General features: G+C 42.3%; 1 protein-coding gene across 3 annotated transcripts in view; it reads left to right on the forward strand.

Annotated features, from left to right (window-relative positions):
• Window positions 1-19609, forward strand: part of TRIO (trio Rho guanine nucleotide exchange factor) — a 263242-nt gene that overhangs the window by 79209 nt on the left and 164424 nt on the right. For all 3 annotated transcript variants that reach the window (XM_068931428.1, XM_068931431.1, XM_068931429.1), the window contains exons 3-6: window positions 446-560; window positions 3982-4174; window positions 4911-5423; window positions 9051-9173. In XM_068931428.1, the coding sequence (XP_068787529.1) occupies window positions 446-560; window positions 3982-4174; window positions 4911-5423; window positions 9051-9173 (944 nt within the window). The remainder of the gene's footprint in view (window positions 1-445; window positions 561-3981; window positions 4175-4910; window positions 5424-9050; window positions 9174-19609) is intronic.

A 19609-nucleotide genomic window follows, 5' to 3' on the forward strand; every position in this document is an offset into this window, starting at 1 on the left:
ACTGCTGGTCCTAGGGTAGCTACCAAGCACACACACACTGCATTGGGGAGGACGCTGGGGAATTTTTTGAGTGATTGGTTTTATTTATTTGCTTTTGGCCTTGCTTTTTAAGAAAATTTTTAAAACTTTGTTTGCTAACATGGATTTACGATGAAGAAGCTAATTTACAATGAGAAATAATTCAGAAAACAGAATGGTGCTTCTCCTGGGTTTCCATAGGCTAGGGAGAAATCTAGTTCTCAAGTGTTGTGCAATTTAACAAATAAATACATTTAGGTGGGATGACTCTAAATCAGATTTTCTAGCATCTTACGTACTGAATTGATTCAGATTGTTTCACTTGAACAACCGTGTAGGACTTCATTTTCCAAAAGCATTCTGAACACCAATTTTGCAAACTAGAGCTGTGTTATGCTGTGGGTTTTTAACATGTTTAATTTTTCAGGTGGCAGAGATAAGCGTGGAGGTCCTATTCTAACGTTTCCAGCTCGTAGTAATCATGACAGAATACGGCAAGAAGACCTTAGGAGACTAATTTCATACCTAGCTTGTATTCCTAGGTAAGTGATGGTCACTTGATAAGCTCTGATCCTTTACGATAAATTAAGTAGGATGTGTTGCAGTACACTAGCAAGCTAGAACACTGACTGAGTTAAGAAAACAAGCAAATTCATACCAAGTTCTTAAAGCGTTTCAAACTGCTTTTTGGAAAAGACCTAAATAGTTGCTCTGCCCTGTAGAAGGGAGACTATTGGCAGTGTGGTTGGTGGTGTGCTTTAGCTAGAGGTAAATTATGTCCTGGGAATGACACTGCTATGTCACATTGCTTTCACTGTGTTGAAGGTTGGGAATGCAACTCAAAGGCTCTCAATATAACGATCATTAGAAAGATCCTGGTCATTGTTCGCAGTATTCCCTGGGTGGATTGAGGTCAGCACGACGCTCCTACCTGTTATTCATGTCAGATGAGTTATCGTGTCCTGATACAGCAGCACAAGAATAACCAGGAGAAATATAAGTAAAATTGCTTGTACGGATCTCAAACATATAGAGAGATCTGTGATATTATTGTATTATCAGCAAATTAAGCTATGAATCACAGTATTTTATTTCAACAAATCAGCAAAAGTCAAATCTAGTGCTAGCGTATATATATGGAGAAAAACTTGTTCCCATTGAACACTTACTAGTAGTAACTGAATTTGGGCAAAAATAACTTTAAGCCCCCGACTTTAGATCTGTCTCTGAATGTGCCAATGTCTGGGGCAGACTGGAGCAATTCTGATTATGCTTGAATATATTTACCTGTGACTCAAGGGTCAGTCGTCATTATAGCTGGAAAAATCCTTTGGACAGCATCCCTGAATGCAGTGTCTTCCACATTCCTGTAATATATTAATTTTTAGGCACTCTTCTTTGCATCTGATGTGATTAGATGTCATTTCAGATTGACAAAAGTGCTTTCATAAAAATATTTTAATGGCATGTAGCTGAGAGTGTGTATGACCTTTCTTAGGAGCAAGTGTTGGTAATCAAATTATTAAGTGCAAGAGTGCTTTGTAATTTTTTTTTCTCCCAGTTAACATGTTTTTGGGGTAGGGGGTAAGGGAGGGAGGAGGGGAAGAAACCTCTGGAATCAGTTGACTTCACTCTTGAACCGTTGAGATGTATTCTAGTTCTCTGGAGCATCAAGTTGCTAGAGAAGTTAATAGATAAAACCATATGCATCAAAATATGCCCAAGAGTGTTTTATAGAGATATCTGGCAAAATAGAGTGATTCTGTGGCAAAAGGTGTATATTAGTTTAGCGCTGATATTTTTCAAATAAAAACAAGTTAGTGCAGGTTTGCATAAATCTGCAAGCATGGTGAAATTTTGACAACAAAGGGAGCTTGATTGAAAGCTAGACTACTTTGACCTATTTTCTTACGAATTATGTTTTAGGAACTGGTCTTAGCAACTTTTCTTAATTAAGAAGTCCCAGTTGGTACAAGTAGTCCCAAACAGCTGGTCTGTCGATAGCTTTTGCATACTGCAGTTCTACGCAGCTGACGATTCAGAAGCATCAGTTGTTTGGCAAGAACTCAAAACCCTGAAGGTAGACCTAGTTTCAAAATTTTAGTAACTTAACAGTTTATCTGATTAAAAAATATAGTTTTAAGTCATGAACATTGCCTGGACCAGACATTAATGTAGTTCAGGTTTGCCTGACCGTGCGATCTTGGCTGACCAAAGCCTCCTTGCACAATTCTTTGTGATCTTTAGCTGAAAGGGATTCATCTTTTGTCAGATGATGGGGCCTTGTGACAGGAGGACGCATGTAAATGATGTCGCCTGATGAAGGGCTGCTTTGTTCGTCCCAGGAGATGACTGGATATATGCCTCACATGAATTAGTGTCAAGCCTTCCTCCTCACGTGACGTCCAGACTGTGTGCTGGGTTAGGGACAGGCAGTGAGCAGCACTTGTGCAATAACACCATATTGTAAAGACTCCTGAAAGTCAGGTAGCCTTTCAATAATTGATGCATCTTTAAAACAGTAGTTGTTCTTGTCCTCTCTTGGGAGGCTGTTAGAAAACTCCTTTGCCATTGTCAGAAAAGGTGCAAGTTGTGGCCTATGTATATTTGAAACTGGTCAGTCTTACTATATTTTTCTGCTGCCATTGACCTGCAGTTTAAATGCACTATAATGCTTTTTAGGAAGAGTGATATTTCCTTTGTGACATTCCTCTGGGCAGGTTGCACAGGCCAACTTTTTTCTTTATAAACTCCTTTTTATTTAAAAACTCTTTTTAAACCAACTTTCAATTCCCATTCCTTTTAGGAGCCCTTCTGCTCTCCCACTTCAATTATAATTCATCTTTCTATAGTGAGGCGATATGACTGTTTGATGTATGCCAGTGAAGCTTCCCTGCTTCTTGGACTCTCTAAAAAACCTCACCACATAAACTGCAGAGTTGTATTTACCTTAGTCACATCCCTGAAAGTGACTCATGTACCCAGAGAACAGGTATTTCGTCCCTTTTCGTAGTCCGTTATATGACTCGTTGCTTTTGAAATATTTTCCCTTTCCATGTCAACAAGGTCAGGTAGTAAATTCTCTCGGAAGAAAATCAAAATTTCTGATGTTGATTGTGATTGCTGATTTGAACAAAAAAAAAGCATTAAGTGTGCAAAAGGGAGTGATGAAAAGAAATCAAATCTGTCGTGCTCAGAAGTATTACCAGGAATAAGGAGTGTAAGGGCTGTCATCTTCTGGACAGCAGAATTGAACTCAAATTTTGTGGGAACAGGTTAATGTGGTTTTTCTTCAGCAGACATACAATGCTTTCTTATCCATTAACTATCCACAAATTGAGCCTGTTATAGAAGTAATTGTTGATAAAGGTTTTTTTCCTCTGCGAACTTGCACTCTCAATAACTCTCGGATAAAAAGAGATAAGATTTGAGACAGTTTAAAAGGTTGCGGAAGGAGTAGGTAATAACAGTATGCAGACTTCTGTCTGTTAGAGGATCCCTTCAACCATTTGGAAAGTATGAATATTGCCATCAGTAGTGTGTGTGTGTGTGTGTTTTCGAGAGGATCATTTGTAAATGAATTACATATTGCTGCTTCAATAAACTGTGCTTAAGGTATGTGCATGGTGAAGGAGAAACAGGATTTGAAGAGGAAACATGAATGTAAGCCATTGAAATAGAAGAGATGACAAAAGCAGATTAGCAAGCCCGCAACAGGTTTGAAGTTACTGCCCACAAAGAGTTTGGCAGGGGAGCGGAAGCAGGGGAGCAAGCTTCACGAGAAGTTTTGCATTGCCCTCATCAGAGTTGCTGTATGTATCAGCTAGTCATCAGTGAGGCTCCAGGGTGTATGTGATTGTTAGCTGGGGAGACCCCGTTCATTAAGCAGTGTGGTGCAATAAGAGTGGTCTGTATTTGAATTTGTAAAGCATACTTGATAACCTTTCCTCCTTTCCTCTGCAGTGAGGAGGTATGTAAACGAGGATTCACCGTCATTGTAGATATGCGTGGGTCAAAATGGGACTCCATAAAGCCTCTGCTGAAGATTTTACAGGAATCCTTTCCCTGTTGTATTCATGTTGCACTGATAATCAAGCCAGACAACTTCTGGCAGAAACAGAGGACTAACTTTGGCAGCTCTAAGTTTGAATTTGAGGTAATTTCCCCTATAGCATACTAATTTATATTTATTTTGTGATTTAAGTGTGCTTGCTACAGATCAGCATCTTGAACAGACTTAGATAAATTATGCTCCTGGAAGAAAGGAGGGATGGATAAGGCTGGTGGCACTGTAGGGGTTGGGATTTCCTTCACATTTGGGCTGAATGATTGTGCACATCGTTATGTACATGCTTTTTCTGAGCATGAAGAAAGATTCCTCCCTCTTCCCCCCCGCTCCCCCCCCCCCCCCAAAAAAAAAGAAAAGTTAAGTTCTATATATTTTCACGCAGTCCACGTTGTGGGAACGGTGCTATGACCAGCGAGTGTCCTGTGCAGGGAGGAAAGCAACCAACTAAACCTGGCTATTATCTTGCTGCTCTACAGTATGTAAGTCAAAACGTAATCAAAATAGTAGCTGAAAGAGCAGCTGCTGTATTCTCCTTAAGTGTAGTGAGGTAAGAGGAAAAACATAAGTAGTAATAAGTTTTAAAAGGTTACTGTGGATAAAATGTTTCTCTTATTTGGGGACATAGCTGCAAGTCAGAAGGCTGATCAGAATTGCTGATTTGAAGAGAAATATATAAGAAAAGTTAAATCAAATATACTTTATAAGCAAAACGATCAGCTCCTAAATACTCAGAAATAAAAACTTGAAAGAAATTTTCAAATTCATTTCAGTAGCAGCAATATTTCATCCTTTTTGGTTTGTTTGTTTATTCATCTATTTTTAGACAAATATGGTGTCTCTGGAAGGCCTTACCAAAGTAGTTGACCCTTCTCAGCTAACCCCAGAATTTGATGGCTGTTTGGAATACAACCATGAGGAATGGATAGAAATCAGAGTTGCCTTTGAGGACTACATTAGCAATGCAACCCATATGCTGTCCAGACTGGAGGAACTACAAGATATATTGTCAAAAAAGGAAATGCCTCAGGACCTGGAAGGTGCTCGCAATATGATAGAAGAGCATTCACAATTAAAAAAGAAAGTCATTAAGGCGCCCATTGAGGACCTTGATGTGGAAGGACAGAAGCTGCTCCAGCGAATACAGAGCAGTGACAGCTTTCCCAAAAAGAACTCTGGGTCAGGGAACGCAGACTTACAGAACCTTTTACCCAAAGTATCCACCATGCTGGACAGGCTGCACTCAACACGGCAGCATCTGCATCAGATGTGGCATGTGCGGAAATTGAAATTGGACCAATGTTTTCAGCTCAGGCTGTTTGAGCAGGATGCTGAAAAGGTAAGGGGTTGGGGAGGGGAGGATGGGTGGGTACTGTCATTTACAGGAACAAAACTTGACTGACTTGAAAGGAGTACTGAGGAAAACTACAAATAGTAATTTTTGTCTTTAATCGCTATCCTTTTAATGAGAAGTAAGAGTTTCCTTTATTGATAGTGACTCTTAGTCTTCTGGAATTGAGTGGATGAGGTAGAAATTCCAAACTGTGAAGAACAGTTTATTCTCGTTTAGAAAACTTTAAAGTTACAGTAGCTTTACAGCTTTTGCTTGTTAAGTTTTTGTTCCAGGCAGGGGCCTTGGCAGGCATCAACTGAAGATGAATGCTATATGCTTTAAGTACGGGTGACCAAGGACTACATCCATCTCCTGTTTGAGTGACCCTTGGGATTTGAGTGACAGGCATTTTGACAGTCTGAAGAGGCTGACTTGGGGAACTGCTTCCCTGATGCAGGGTTTAAAGTCCCAGGCTAAAAACTGACGTATTTCTTTTGACAATGGATATGTCATTAATAGGGGACTGACGGATCTCGGAATATTTCAAGGTAACAAGTCCTGTCGTACTAAAAACGCCCTTGATGGTCATGGAATGTGAAGAACCACCATAGTTAGCAGTGCACTATCAGATGAGTTCAGATGAAATCTGTATGTATAAAGGTTTTGCAATCATTGATTATTACTTGTGTCCAGCTTTAAAGAGAGGTGGGGAGTTTTTTTTTCCCAGGGAGAAGTACTAGCTAGACTATCCAGTCATGTGGTAAGTATGGCCTTTGTCAGTTTTGTAAAAGTATTTAACATAAGAATGCCTGAATCCTGTTCTCCAGCAGTGGTCACGAGCAGATGCCTTGAGAAAGAGTAAAAATGGGGCAAGCAGCATGAAATAATTCTCCTTCCTCCTCCCTTCTCTTCCCCTGTACTTTCCCATCCCCTAATCACGTCAGCTCAGGGACTTTCTTAGCACTACTGTCTTATTTAATGTTTCCTGCTGTGCTTAAATAAAAATAAACATCAGTATATTCTAAGTAAGTGTTTAGTGAATGGGTATAGTTGAAAATAGCAGAGGCGGGTAAAGATGAAGTCAATTCAGAGTTATAAAATTATCTAGAAAAAACAAGCTGATGGCCTAAGGTTGCTCTTTCAGGCTCAAAATGCTTTTTAGCAACTTGATTAATCACAGCATGGACAAAGTATTTGTATTTTGATCATACTCACATAGTACTTAAAGATAGGTTCCTCGTTTACTTGTCTAGAAGTTGTCAAAATAACTTGGGCTTTAAAAAGCCCCTTGTCAAATACTTGTGCCAGTGGAATTGAGCGCTGTCCTGCCTTCTGCTTGTGTACACCTAAATCTGTGTTTTTTAGGCTCCTGACTCCAAGAAAAAAACCTATGTTAATTAATGCAGCCTTCTTTCAAAACGGAGGAAAATGTTAGGCACCTCCAAATGGGATTGACAGCACTAGCACACCCGAGACTCTTTCTATTGGCTGAAGTGGGTATAAAGATTCAAAAGAAAGGGTTATGTGGTATCATAACTCACTTTTGGGTTAAGACTTCTACTTGCAGGCCTTATTCCACTGCTTACGTCAAACTAGATGTCATAGCTCAGGACTCCTTTATCAGTTTGTGGTTTATCCGAGTATAGAAAACTACTGGATCTTAGTTGAAAAACAAAGCTTTTTGGATGAGGAGGAATAAATGTGTTCTTTCAGAAGACTTGTGCAAGTCTTTGCAAAAGAAATCTGGACTGGCTCGGGAGAAGAGAAGGCTAAGAAGGGGTTGGGGCGGGGGGGAGTGTCTGATTGCTTTCTTCAGTTGTCTGTAAGGGAATTATACAGAAAGCAGAGCCAGGCTCATCTCAGAGGTGCACAGCCAAAAGACAAGAGGCAGAAGAAATTCTGACTCGATATGGGGGGGAGACATTCACAGTGGAGGTGATTAACCACTGGAGAAAGGTGGCCCAGAGAGTCTGTGGTACCTCTTATCCATTGAGAGATTGAAAATTTGGCTGGACAAGGCCCTGCCTGGGCTACGTGACTGAACTTTGAAGCTAGCCCTGCCTTGAGATGGGGTTTGGGCAAGATGACCTCTAAGGGCCCTTTCCAAATTATTCTGGGATTCTAAGAAGTGAACAGATTATAGGTTAATAATGTGCCCATTTGGGGGGTATGGAGATTTACACTCATACTGTAACTGTGCCGGGTAACTGTAAGGAAAAAAATTCAGATGAAGAGAGAACCCACTAGAAAAGTTACCCCTTTAAAGAGAGAATGGGGGCAGTGTGTCTAAATGGCCTCACTTTAAAAAGTCAAGGTATGCGTTATGTAAACAGGATCAAACAAGGACCAAGTTTTTTAATTACACTTTCCAACATGTTTGTTCTAGTTTTTCAGCTACTGCAAGGTAACTTAAGTCCTTTCTGGTTCAGACAAATAACAGTGACCACAGCACGTCCGGAATTGCTGTTGCAACACTCCAAAGTCAAAATACCTAGAGAAAAGACCTGTGGGATCACAGACGGGGATGGTGTCTATTTTGAATAATGTTCTAACACATCTTCAAAGCAGCCTAGATAAGAAATGGGAATTTTAAGAGTATGTTGTCAACTGTCTCGGATGTTTAAGCTCTTGCACGTTTTGTTCGCAGCCCTTACCATAGTGTTTTCCAATTATAATTCAGTTTGTCATATGTGGAATATTGGATTTGATAGTATTGCTCTCTCAACCAGCAGGTTTTCAAAGATCTTTAAATGAATACTGACTGCTCATTGCTACCTCTTTTTCCTCCCTTGAACCGACTTTTATAGCCTATCTAGAAAATAGGTGCATCTTTTGGGCTGAGATTTGAGGAAGATTTCAAGAGCAAGGCCAGGGAGAGGGAATAACTTGGCCTCTTGCTATGCTGCTTGATCTTTGTCAGCTTTGTCTTCCAGTGGCACTGTTAACATCATAACCAAATAGCTGCCTTGATGATCACTTTCAGAGGAGATATTTTCTCACATTTGTTTGAATATGGAAATACTTTTTTCACATATTTAAAAACTTAAATTTGTGTAGGAGAAGGTAGTGTGTAACACTGTGTTCATGCACAGTCTTTTTGATTTGCTAAGCAATAGAAAATTCATTTGCAACTTTGACATGAACTTCTGACTAAAACTATAAACTTATTACTAAACTGCTTCATCAGCAAGTACAGATTTATATTTAATTTCCGTGAGTTGTCATTTTTATTCAAAATTGCAAAGCTCCTAAATCACGAAATGCTGACACTGGAGAACCTATAAGCTTGGTAGCTCAGGCCTGTGCTCCAAGTCTGTTTACCATGAGGTTTTGTAGTAATGAAGTTGACTTGTAGCTTCTTGAGATAAACACCTTTGGTCAAGGTTTAAACAGCCTCAGGTGTTGGGTCCAAAAAGTCATTTCAGCTATGAAAATATAAAGCTAATAAAAGCTATGAGTTGGTTAAAATGTACGGTGACCTTAGAACAGAAAGAACAACAGTGTTACTTTTCATGGCCTTAGATTCTGTCTTCTGTATACTGGCAAAAATCTCTGGTTACTCCTCAATGACTTCTTCCATACCAAGTTATTGATACATATGCATTTTTTTTTTCTCTTAACCTTTTCTTGTAGATGTTTGACTGGATCACCCACAACAAAGGTCTATTTCTAAACAGCTACACAGAGATTGGAACCAGTCATCCCCATGCTATGGAGCTTCAGACACAGCACAATCACTTTGCCATGAACTGTATGGTAAGAATAAGCCTCATTTCACCACACTGACACATTGCAGGTTCGCACTTTGTTAAGGCAGAACTCATAAATCACAGTCAGATTCCTTCTGTTATGAGTAGTGCAAATTTGTATTGGAGCAGTGAAATTATTTAATAAAAAGGAAGACAATAAATGGTAGCCAGGCAGCAAGTGTAGAGGTACTGTGATCTAGCAACGCAAGTATTTGGAATTATGCCAGCATTCAACGCAACCTCAGGATTTCCAAAGTGTGTCCAAACTTGCAGCACCTGGTGCGTCTTTTTGACACTACTAGTAAAAGCCCTATGCATGGGCACTTACTACTGTTTTGCAACTAATGGCTGGCAAAATAAAAGTTTTGGTTGTGTGTTTGAGTACTACTCTGAGTCTTCTGCATGATTTCAGGGAATCATATGTAGTATAGACTTTAGAGCTGTGTATGGAAAAAACTGGTTCTGAGAATCTTCAGAATACATCCCTGCAACCCAGGCAGGAAAAGTTCTGAGTAGTTCTGCAAAACAAAGATCTGACTAGATCAGTAGCTAATCCGGATGTAACAATTTTTAAGACAAACTTGTCATTTCTGGCACAGTAGAACGGAGCTAAAACATTTTTCATGTCAAATATGATCTTGAGATGAACCACCATAAGCTGCAATTAAAAATTCGGCTGGAGATTAGCAGTGAGTGGAAGCTGCTTATTATCAGTTCTGAGTGCCCTGTTTGGACTGGGAGACTAAATTCTCATGCTCACTCTAGATCTCTTTCACTAGGAGGACAAGGGGTGCCTACGCCATTTTAGGAGTCTGGGCCTAAATCCAGTCCCTAGTTGTTGGCTCAGTTAAGGAAGAATATTACCACTCCTGTTAGTAGTACATCCTTGTAACATCCCTTTCAGTCTAAGGATGAGAATTAAATTAAAATGCAGTTGAAATGGTCAGCTCTTGTAAGAGGATGTTCTCGTAGGTCAGGGCTATGTAACTGTGGAAGGATAGCGTGACAAAGCAACCTAGACTATGCTTCTTAACTATCTTCCTATGACTTAACAAGGCAGCGCTCATGTCCAGCATTGCCAGAATTAAGGTACTGTGAGAAAGGTAGATTTTCTTTTTCGGCAACTTGACTATGTTTGTTAAAGATTTTGTTTAAAAAACAAAATCTATCAGCCTCTTGAAAAGAGCAAAGCAAGAGTTGATGAGCATTGCAATTAAGTTACAGAACATCATAAATGAATGTAACTTTGACCGTTAGGTTTGGAAGATACAGGATCACCCCATGGGCATGGGGAATTGCTTCTTTATGGAGCAGCTCTTTGCTCTGCATTTGAAGGAGAGCAGAATGGAGAGGACAGAGGTGCTGGAGGTGTCACTAACAAGAGGTGGATTTTGAAACTTAGCCTGGAGGACCATCCAGATTTACTATCTTTGGACTTATATTCTAAAGGTCAGCTTCTGTCAGCCTATCCTGGTCATAGTCACTGTTGTCCTCTTCAAATTTGTTTGCTTTTTTACTTCCATGCTATTTGTAAGTTAGCAAGAATAGGAAGCACTTAAGCACTGTATTGTAGTTCCTCCTGCTCTGCTTTGTTGTTAGTCTTCTACTGTTAATATCTCTTTTGCCCATTGTAGCCAATGCAGTAACTACAGAGGAGTTTTTCTCAGCCTGTGCAATGATTTCTGGAAGCATGCAAGACACAGCTTACATTTGGGACAAATTTAAATCACAGATCACAGAATGGTTGAGGTTGGAAGGGACCTCGGGAGATCATCTAGTCCAACCTCCCTGCTCAAGCAGGGACCTCTAGAGCATATTGCCCAGGATCACATCCAGACGGGTTTTGAATACCTCCGGGGAAGGAGACTCCACCACCTCTCTGGGCAACCTGTTCCAGTGCTCGGTCACCCTCACAGGAAAGAAGTTTTTCCTCAGGTTCAGATGGAACTCCCTGTGGTTCAGTTTCTGCCTGTTGCCTCTTGTCCTGTTGCTGGGCACCACGGAGAAGAGGCTGGCCTCATCCTCTCGACACCCCCTCTTCAGATACTTGTACACATTGATGAGATCGCCTCTCAGTCTTCTCTTCTCCAGGCTGAACAGGCCCAGCTCTCGCAGCCTTTCTTCAGAGGAGAGATGCTCCAGGCCCCTCATCCTCTTTGTAGCCCTCCGCTGGACTCTCTCCAGTAGGGCCATGTCTCTCTTGTACTGGGGAGCCCAGAACTGGACACAGTATTCGAGGTGAGGCCTCCCCAGGGCTGAGGAGAGGGGCAGGATCACCTCCCTCCACCTGCTGGCAACACTCTGCCTCATGCACCCCAGGATCCCCTTGGCCTTCTTGGCCACAAGGGCACACTGCTGGCTCATGCTTCACTTGTTGTCCACCAGCAGTCCCAGGTCCTTCTCGGCAGAGCTGCTTTCCAGCAGGTCAACCCCCAGCCTGTCCTGGTGCCTGGGGTTCTTCCTCCCTAGGGGCAGGACCCTGCACTTGCCTTTGAACTTCAGGAGGTTCCTCTCCGCCCACCTCTCCAGCCTGTCCAGGTCCCTCGGAATGGCAGCACAGCCCTCTGGGGTGTTAGCCTCTCCCCCCAGTGTAGTATCATCAGCAAACTTGCTGAGGGTGCACTCTGTCCCTTCCTCCAGGTCACTGATGAATACATTGAACAAGGCTGGACCCAGCACTGACCCCTGGGGGACACCACTAGCTACAGGCCTCCAACTCGACTCTGTGCCACTGACCACAACCCTCTGAGCTCGGCCCTCCAGCCAGTTCTCAAGCCACCTCACTGTCCACTCATCTAGCCCACACTTCCTGAGTTTACCTAGGAGGATGTGATGGGAGAGAGTGTCCAAAGCCTTGCGGAAGTCCAGGTAGACAACATCCACTGCTCTGCCCTCATCTACCCAGCCAGTCATTCCACCAGAGAAGGCTATCAGATTGGTCAAGCATGATTTCCCTTTGGTGAATCCACGCTGACTACTCCTGATCACCTTCTTGTCCTCCACGTGCTTAGCGGTGACCTCCAGGAGGAGCTGTTCCATCACCTTTGCAGGGATGGAGGGGAGGCTGACAGGCCTGGAGTTTCCTGGCTCCTCCTCCTTGCCCTTTTGGAAGACTGGGGTGACATTGGCTTTCTTCCAGTCCTCAGGCACCTCTCCTGATCTCCAGGACCTTGCCAAGATGATGGAGAGTGGCCTAGCCATAACATCCGCCAGCTCCCTCAGCACTTGTGAGCGCATCCCATCGGGGCCCATGGATTTGTGGATGTCAAGTTTGGACAAAAGATCTTTAACCTGATCCTCCTCCACCAAGGGAGAGTCTTCCTTTCTCCAGCCTTCCTCTCTTGCCTCCAAGGTCTGGAATTCCTCAGGACTGGCCTTAGCAGTGAAGACGGAAGCAAAGGCGGCATTCAAGAACTCTGCCTTCTCTAGATCCTTTGTGACCAGGGCACCCGCCCCATTCAGCAGCGGGCCCACGTTTTTCCTAGTCTTCCTTTTGCTACTGATGTATTTGAAGAAGGCCTTCTTGTTGTCCTTGACATCCCTTGCCAGATTTACTTCCAAACGGGCCTTAGCCTTCCTTGTCGCATCCCTGCACACTCTGACAACGGCCCTGTATTCCTCCCAAGTGGCCTGTCCCCTTTTCCACATTCTGTAGACTTCCTTCTTCTGTGGGAGTTTTGCCAGGAGTTCCTTGCTCATCCATGCAGGTCTCCTGCCCGCTTTGCTGGATTTCTTCCTCAGGGGGATGCACCCATCTTAAGCCTGGAGGAGGTGATGCTTGAATATTAACCAGCTTTCTTGGACCCCTCTTCCTTCTAGGGCCCTACCCCAGGAGATTCCCCTAAGTAGGTCCCTGAAGAGGCCAAAGTCAGCTCTCCTGAAGTCCAGGGTTGCAATCCTACTCACTGCCCTGCTCCCTCCTTGCAGGATCCTGAACTCCACCGTCTCGTGGTCACTGCAGGCAAGGCTGCCCCCAACCTTCCCATCTCCAACTAGACCTTCTTTGTTTGTTAGTACAAGGTCTAGCAGCGCACCTCTCCTCGTTGGCGTCTCCACCACCTGGGTCAAGAAATTATCATCAGTCCTCTGCAGGAACCTCCTGGACTGTTTGTGCCTAGCTGTGCTGTCTTCCCAGCAGGTGTCAGGGTGGTTGAAGTCTCCCATGAGAACCAGGGCCTGTGATCGTGAGGCTACTTCCAGCTGTCGGTAGAAGGCCTCATCGATGACTTCCTCCTGGTCAGGTGGCCTGTAGTAAACCCCCAGAACCGTGTCGCCCCTGTTAGCCTGCCCTTGAATCCTTACGCTTAGGCTCTCAACTTGCTCTTCATCCACCCCGAGGCAGAGCTCCACGCATTCTAGTTGCTCCCTCCCATAAAGGGCAACTCCACCACCTCGCCTTCCTGGCCTGTCTTTCCTAAAAAGCACGTAGCCATCCATGACAGCATTCCAGTCATGTGAACTATCCCACCGTGTCTGTGTAACTGCAACGAGATCATGGCCCTGCGACCGCACACAGATCTCTAACTCTTCCTGTTTGTTCCCCATGCTGCACGCATTGGTATACAGGCCTTTCAGAGAGCCAGTCAAGCACGCAGGCTTCCCAGGAGAGGTGCAAGAGGATCCTCCATAGCCATGTTCCATGCTGTCCAGCAGGTCAGATATCAAGCAGGATTCAAATATGAAGAGGGGATAAACAACCTGCAGTTTTTCCATGTGTTTCGATAGCATAGGCCCTGTGAAGTGGGTCTTTGGAACCAGATAGGAAAATACAAATTTGAGACTATCAGCCCCTGGTTTTGATTTGAGCAGAGTTCTGTTTTTCTGCCATTTTAGCACACAGAACTCAAATCTTACATGAAGACTAGGAGAAACGTTCGACTGAATGTCACATTAAAAAGTGACCTGAGCTGACTGAATTTTGGCAGGCCTTATTTTTCAGTTGTTTTTTTTTTTAAGTGGAAAAATGTTGGGCAGACTTAACTCCTGCAAGCACATTCAGCTGCTCCCTGACAGCTCTTCAGATATGTTCTGTCCTGAACAAGGTATTATTTGTTCACTGTTCCTGTCAATCTGACTCTTCAGTAATCAGAGTTGATTTAAGATCTCCTGTGTGAATACGCAACACTAGAGGTGGATTTTAACTTTTAATCTGTCTACTGCTGTGCAGATTATTCAGTTGGACGGGGCAGAGGAAGGAGTGACAACTAAGTATTAAATTTATTACAGACAGGAGATTTTGAAGGCGTTTCATTGTGGCCCTAATTGGACCCTAATATATCTCACTTTCAGGGCGGTTTCCTTAGGTTCACTTTAGGTGGGAAAAGGCTGTTCAAAGGATAAATGTTGCCCAAGCAACTAAATGCAACCTCTTGAACTTGCTCACAGCTGAACTCAGACAATTGATGTTGCAGCTGCTGTTCTTAACACATTGTGGTTGCTGCAGGGCACATGCTCCCCTCGCGGCAGATGCTAGCCACTGTCAATAGCTGGCTCTGCTATCTCCCCTTCCTTCCCAAGCAGCGACTTGGCTTTCCGCAAGGTGCGGGAAGGCCAGTTCTGCAGCTGCTTCTGCCAAGTGCGAGTGAGGAAGAGTGATGGTCTTTGAATGAGATGCCAAAATTTTAGTCTGGTCTTCCAGACTCATGTGAGCCACCTGGGTGTAAACCATTGTGAAGACTACTTAATTCCTGTCATTAACAGGCGTCTGTTATATCAAAATAGGCAAATAGGATTTGCTAAGTATTTCCTTTTTTCTTGTAAGGCTGTCTGCCAATTTTAGAACCTAGTTTTCAGTATTACAGGGTAAAGTAGTCAGAAGTTTAAACCAAATGTTGTAAAACAAAAAGGGAAGAATACACTGAGGGAGGAGACAACTGCACTTGCAGTGGCTTCATTAGCATGCAATACATCTAGGAATCCTGCGTATTCAGTATGTTAGGCTTGTGTTGTTCCACTTCATGAAAGTTAATGCAAGCAAGCTCATGCAAGCCTTAAGCTAAATAGTATTCAGATGGGTACTCACTGCAGTGAGTGTCCTGCAGAAAAGCTGGATAGGTGCAGTGATGCACAGTGACGATGGATATAAATTCGGCTACTGTTACTTAACACACACAGGCTGACATGGCTTAAAGAGTGCTGGCTGAAATGCAGTTCATCTGTTCAACTGTAGATATGTGACCTGCTATTGCTGACATCAAGGGGCTTTGTATTGACAAATGTCAAGAGTTTCTCTATACAGGGCAAGTATATCCCATCTTCCCTAACTGTGGAAAAATAAACTCATAATGCGTTGCCTCTTTAAAGATGAAGGCTGATTTTTTTTGAGATTGTTTAAGAAGCCTATTTTCAGCAACAGTGAATTGTTAGTGTCAAGTCTTGAGATTTATTCAAGTTAAGCAATATTCAGCTTTAGTTTGCAGTTCCTCTTCAGGTTACTAAACCAGTGCTTCACTTCTCAAAACAAGTTTTTAGAACCTTTTAAGGGAGAAGCTGGCAAATACAGCATCATAGGAGTTGCATATACAAAATACCTGTCTAGTTTTTTGAGCTGTAAAAACATAAATTATCTATGATTATACTATTAGTCTTGCATGCAAGAGCAGGAGAGACTGATTCACCTCTTCCTGCTGTTTTGCATATATCTTGTGGGGCACAAGAGAAACAAAAGAGGCAATCTGAAATATGGATTGAGGGGAGGAGGAGGAGGATAGTTTCTCTTTGAGTGTTTTCTTCGACTTTTCTTGCTGGATCAAATGACTTTTCTTTCATCAAAGCTTAACTGTGCTAGGTCAAATTGATTGGAAAGTGAGCTAGGCAGAAGGAAACTCTCCGTGGAGAAAGCTGTCTCTGGCTACTGTCAAAGGGCTCTGACTATGTCTTGTCTTAGTGTGCTGAGAGGACCATCAGTAGAAGCCATGTTTGTTTAGCCTTAGACCAAGAAGTCTTTATGTTACTGCGACAACCGTAAGCGTGTTCCTGATTAATACTATTCTCAGAATAGGCTATTTGGATATACTAGACCACTTTTTCAAGATAGTAGTCAAATATTTTCACCTTTAAAGAATGCCAGAGATGAGCATCAGTGAGAGCTTTGGAAGCTTAAAATAAAAGTGTGGACACAACACTTGAGTCTCACCGAGTTTATACAGTTGCAAAGACGGAGTACTTGACTGGGCTTGCTCAAATCCAGCCACAGGGGCTGGTACAAATGAAAACATTGAGAAGGTCAGGTGAGGTAAAATCAGCTTAGCTGACAGCTAGTATGACTTTTTTCCCCTTCCTTTGTGCTACTGGTATTTTTCACTCTTGAGATTCCTTCCGTTTCAAAAATATATTTTTTTTAAGCATACAAACCTGTCACTGGACACAGATTTAAGGCCTATGTGAATTCTAGGCTACCCCAAGTCCTCTGAAACTTCAGCGAATAGGAGCAAGACTGTAGGTTGTGAACTGTGCATTCTTTCTCGGACAGCCTTGAAAGAGAGGGTTTTTTACAAAGGACTTGTATGCTGCGCTTTCTATCATAGTGATAGTGGGTTTTTTGTTTTTTTTGTTTTCTTCTTTTGCTAAAAGACAGATTGCTCAGGCAGGGCTTTTTGCAAAACTAAGTAAATGAAAGTTAAATGGTCAAATCCATCAACTCTCCAACCTATCTAACATCCTTATTTGACAGGGTAAAGACTTCCAAATTGGAGATGGGGCAGAACAGTAGGTATAATGTACTCAGTCAAGTTTCTGGTAGTCTTTGTAGAGCACTCTGAAGTCAGCAAGATGAAATAGGATAGACTAGACGTTTCTTTGCTTCCTCCTGCTTGTACAAATTTTTAGAAGTAATAGCTGGTGAGGTGTTGCTGGTGCAGCAACACGAATGTGCATGTTAGCAGATCAGGAACTAAAGAAATTGGCAATGATGTTACAGCGAAAGGAGCAAATCTTACTTCACTTTTGATACTTACTGAGGGTGTTGTACTTTAAGGTTTATGAAGAAATTACTCTTATTCCAGCTGGTCGTACTGGAGAACTAGGTCTAGTTTGGAGCACCATGCTTAATGATATAATGTGGAGCATCTGGATAAAAATTATGTGCTTGTAAGGAGAGGTTGAAGTCGTGGGAGTCCTGTGGGAAAGTTAAAAAGTGATAAGTAAGGGAGGAAAAAGGAGTATTGGGTGGACTATAATAGTCTTCTGGTAAGGTTCACCAGGTCCACCATGAAAAATATAGGAAAATAAGATGATAAATTTGAAGAAAGGAAGAAGTGTGTGGTTATTTTGTTTTGCCTTTTTTTTTTAATTGTTACATGCTTAATAGTCTCTGTGTCACAAAGCTCCTGTTAGAAATCTTAGAGCGAAACAAACTTAATCTAGGAAAATCAAAATAAAGCAGAACCTTTAGGGCATCTGCCAGCTTTATTTTGTACTGGATATGATGGAAGTTCAGTTAAACTGGCAGGCTGTCACCTGCCTTTTCCCTTGTGTACTTGCCTCTCAGGCACACACCAAGGAATGGCACGGTGCACTACAGTCTATGTTAGGCTGCTGATCTGTGTTGACTTGCTGAGCGATATTTGTAAAATTATATATATGCACACACATACATACATGCACATACATCCTTTTGGGAATAATTCTACAATAAGGAACTTTTCAGATATTTTAAGGTATCTTTTCAGGTCCTAACTAAAGGGCACTGTAGTGAGAAAGAGAAACTAACTATAGTAAGTAATAGTATAATATACTAACTTGAATTGGTCTTGGTTTTATTCCCTTTTGAGTTTTGTTACAATAATCATCAGTTCTCCGTGTGGAACACAATGAAAGAAATTAAGTATCACTTTAGCCCTTCACTTTTCTTGGCAACTGATACATATTTAGAAACTGCATCTGTTTCAGGCAGAATTGTATGATCTGAAGGAGATAGCTTTTAAAAAAAAGTCTGTAACAGTTATCACCTGGTAGCTGTTGCTGCTTTAACTAAAATGAACTTGTAAACCTATGCAATCAATAAGAGAAGTGCGTGGAACCAAGGGAAGGAGCACCAGTTTACTTGAAACAGTGTTTCTGAAGTACTGCACAGAAGACGCATTTGTCATGTAATAAAGACAGTGAACCTGCCAGCCTGTAATCTGACATAATTTGTTACCTTTCGAGTATCCGTTAAAGACAGTTCAGTTCCAGGCCGTTGCTATTTGAGATTTTTTTCCTCCCTAACTGAATCCTGGTTCTTCTCGGTCATTGCTTTCTAAAATGCTGAAACTTAAACTTTCAGTTGATGTATCAGATAATTAGGGACATGATAGTGGAAAAAAATTTGATGAGATTGCTATAGGATTTTTTTAAGGAAAGGAATGTGATATACATACTTTGGAAAGCATTCAAGCTTCAGCATATTAATCCATATTTGTAGAGCTACAGGAGATATTATTCCACACTTGTAAAGCCAGATTGCCACGGGAAGCTGAATACGTGTTAACCACAGCTTGGTTTTAATTTATGTAACTACACATTTATGTTGCCAATCTTTCCTGTCCATAATGTCTAATTGACGTCTCAAAACTTCAGAAATTCTTTTAATAGGGTATACAAATAGTTCAAAAGGCATTCTTGTATTCTAGATTCTTCTTTCTTTTGACTTACTCTTTGTCAAGCCACTATAAAGACCATTTAATAGCATCCTAGATTCACTTAGCAGTCTGGCATTCATGCCATGTACACTTTAATAGGCCCAAGTACTCTCCAGTCTTTTGAAGTATGTTGGAAATAACAGTTCTGTTCTCTTTCACATGTTCTGCTGTGCTTAAGAACATAAATGTAAGGCAAAATTTAAAAAAGGTGGGGGGAGGCTGAATTACTGGGGAAAGAACAGCAAACAACATGATACTGCTATGCTCGATTTTTGTGAGGCGGACCAACTAAGGTATAGGCTGTGTCAGGAAGAGCTTTACATTCTTGCCTGTGTGCATGCATGTAGTTGCACTTAAGAGACCTGTTCCAGTTACCACTCCAATGAGTCAGCGTGGTCAAGCCTGGGGGAATGGCCTGGGAGCTCTTGCTGTGGCTGGGGCAGCAGGACACAGTCTTTTAGCCTGCAGGAGATTTGTGATTGGAGAGCTGTGGGAGGAGGTCAGCAGGCTGTGCAGCATCAGAGATAATGAGAAAGAGATCAACTGGCTCTCCTCTAAGACCCTGCTGCTTCAAGAGCCTGAACCTCCAGCTGTACTGAAGGAGGGGCAGGCAGAATCTGTGCCTATCTTTTTGGGAGATGAAGGCTTTCATGATACTGAGGGTTAGAAACCAGTAGCTTCTGGCACCAGAAGGAAGGCTCTTGCTCCACCTCAAGATTTGCAACTATGAAGTAGGTTCAGAGCCCCAGTAGTAGATGAGTGGCTGGGAGCTCTGTCAAATGAAGCATCCATGCCAGCTGAGCCTGAGCCAAGCAGCAGCACC

Source organism: Struthio camelus, chromosome 2 (genome assembly GCF_040807025.1).
Source record: "Struthio camelus isolate bStrCam1 chromosome 2, bStrCam1.hap1, whole genome shotgun sequence".
Lineage (NCBI taxonomy): Eukaryota > Metazoa > Chordata > Aves > Struthioniformes > Struthionidae > Struthio > Struthio camelus.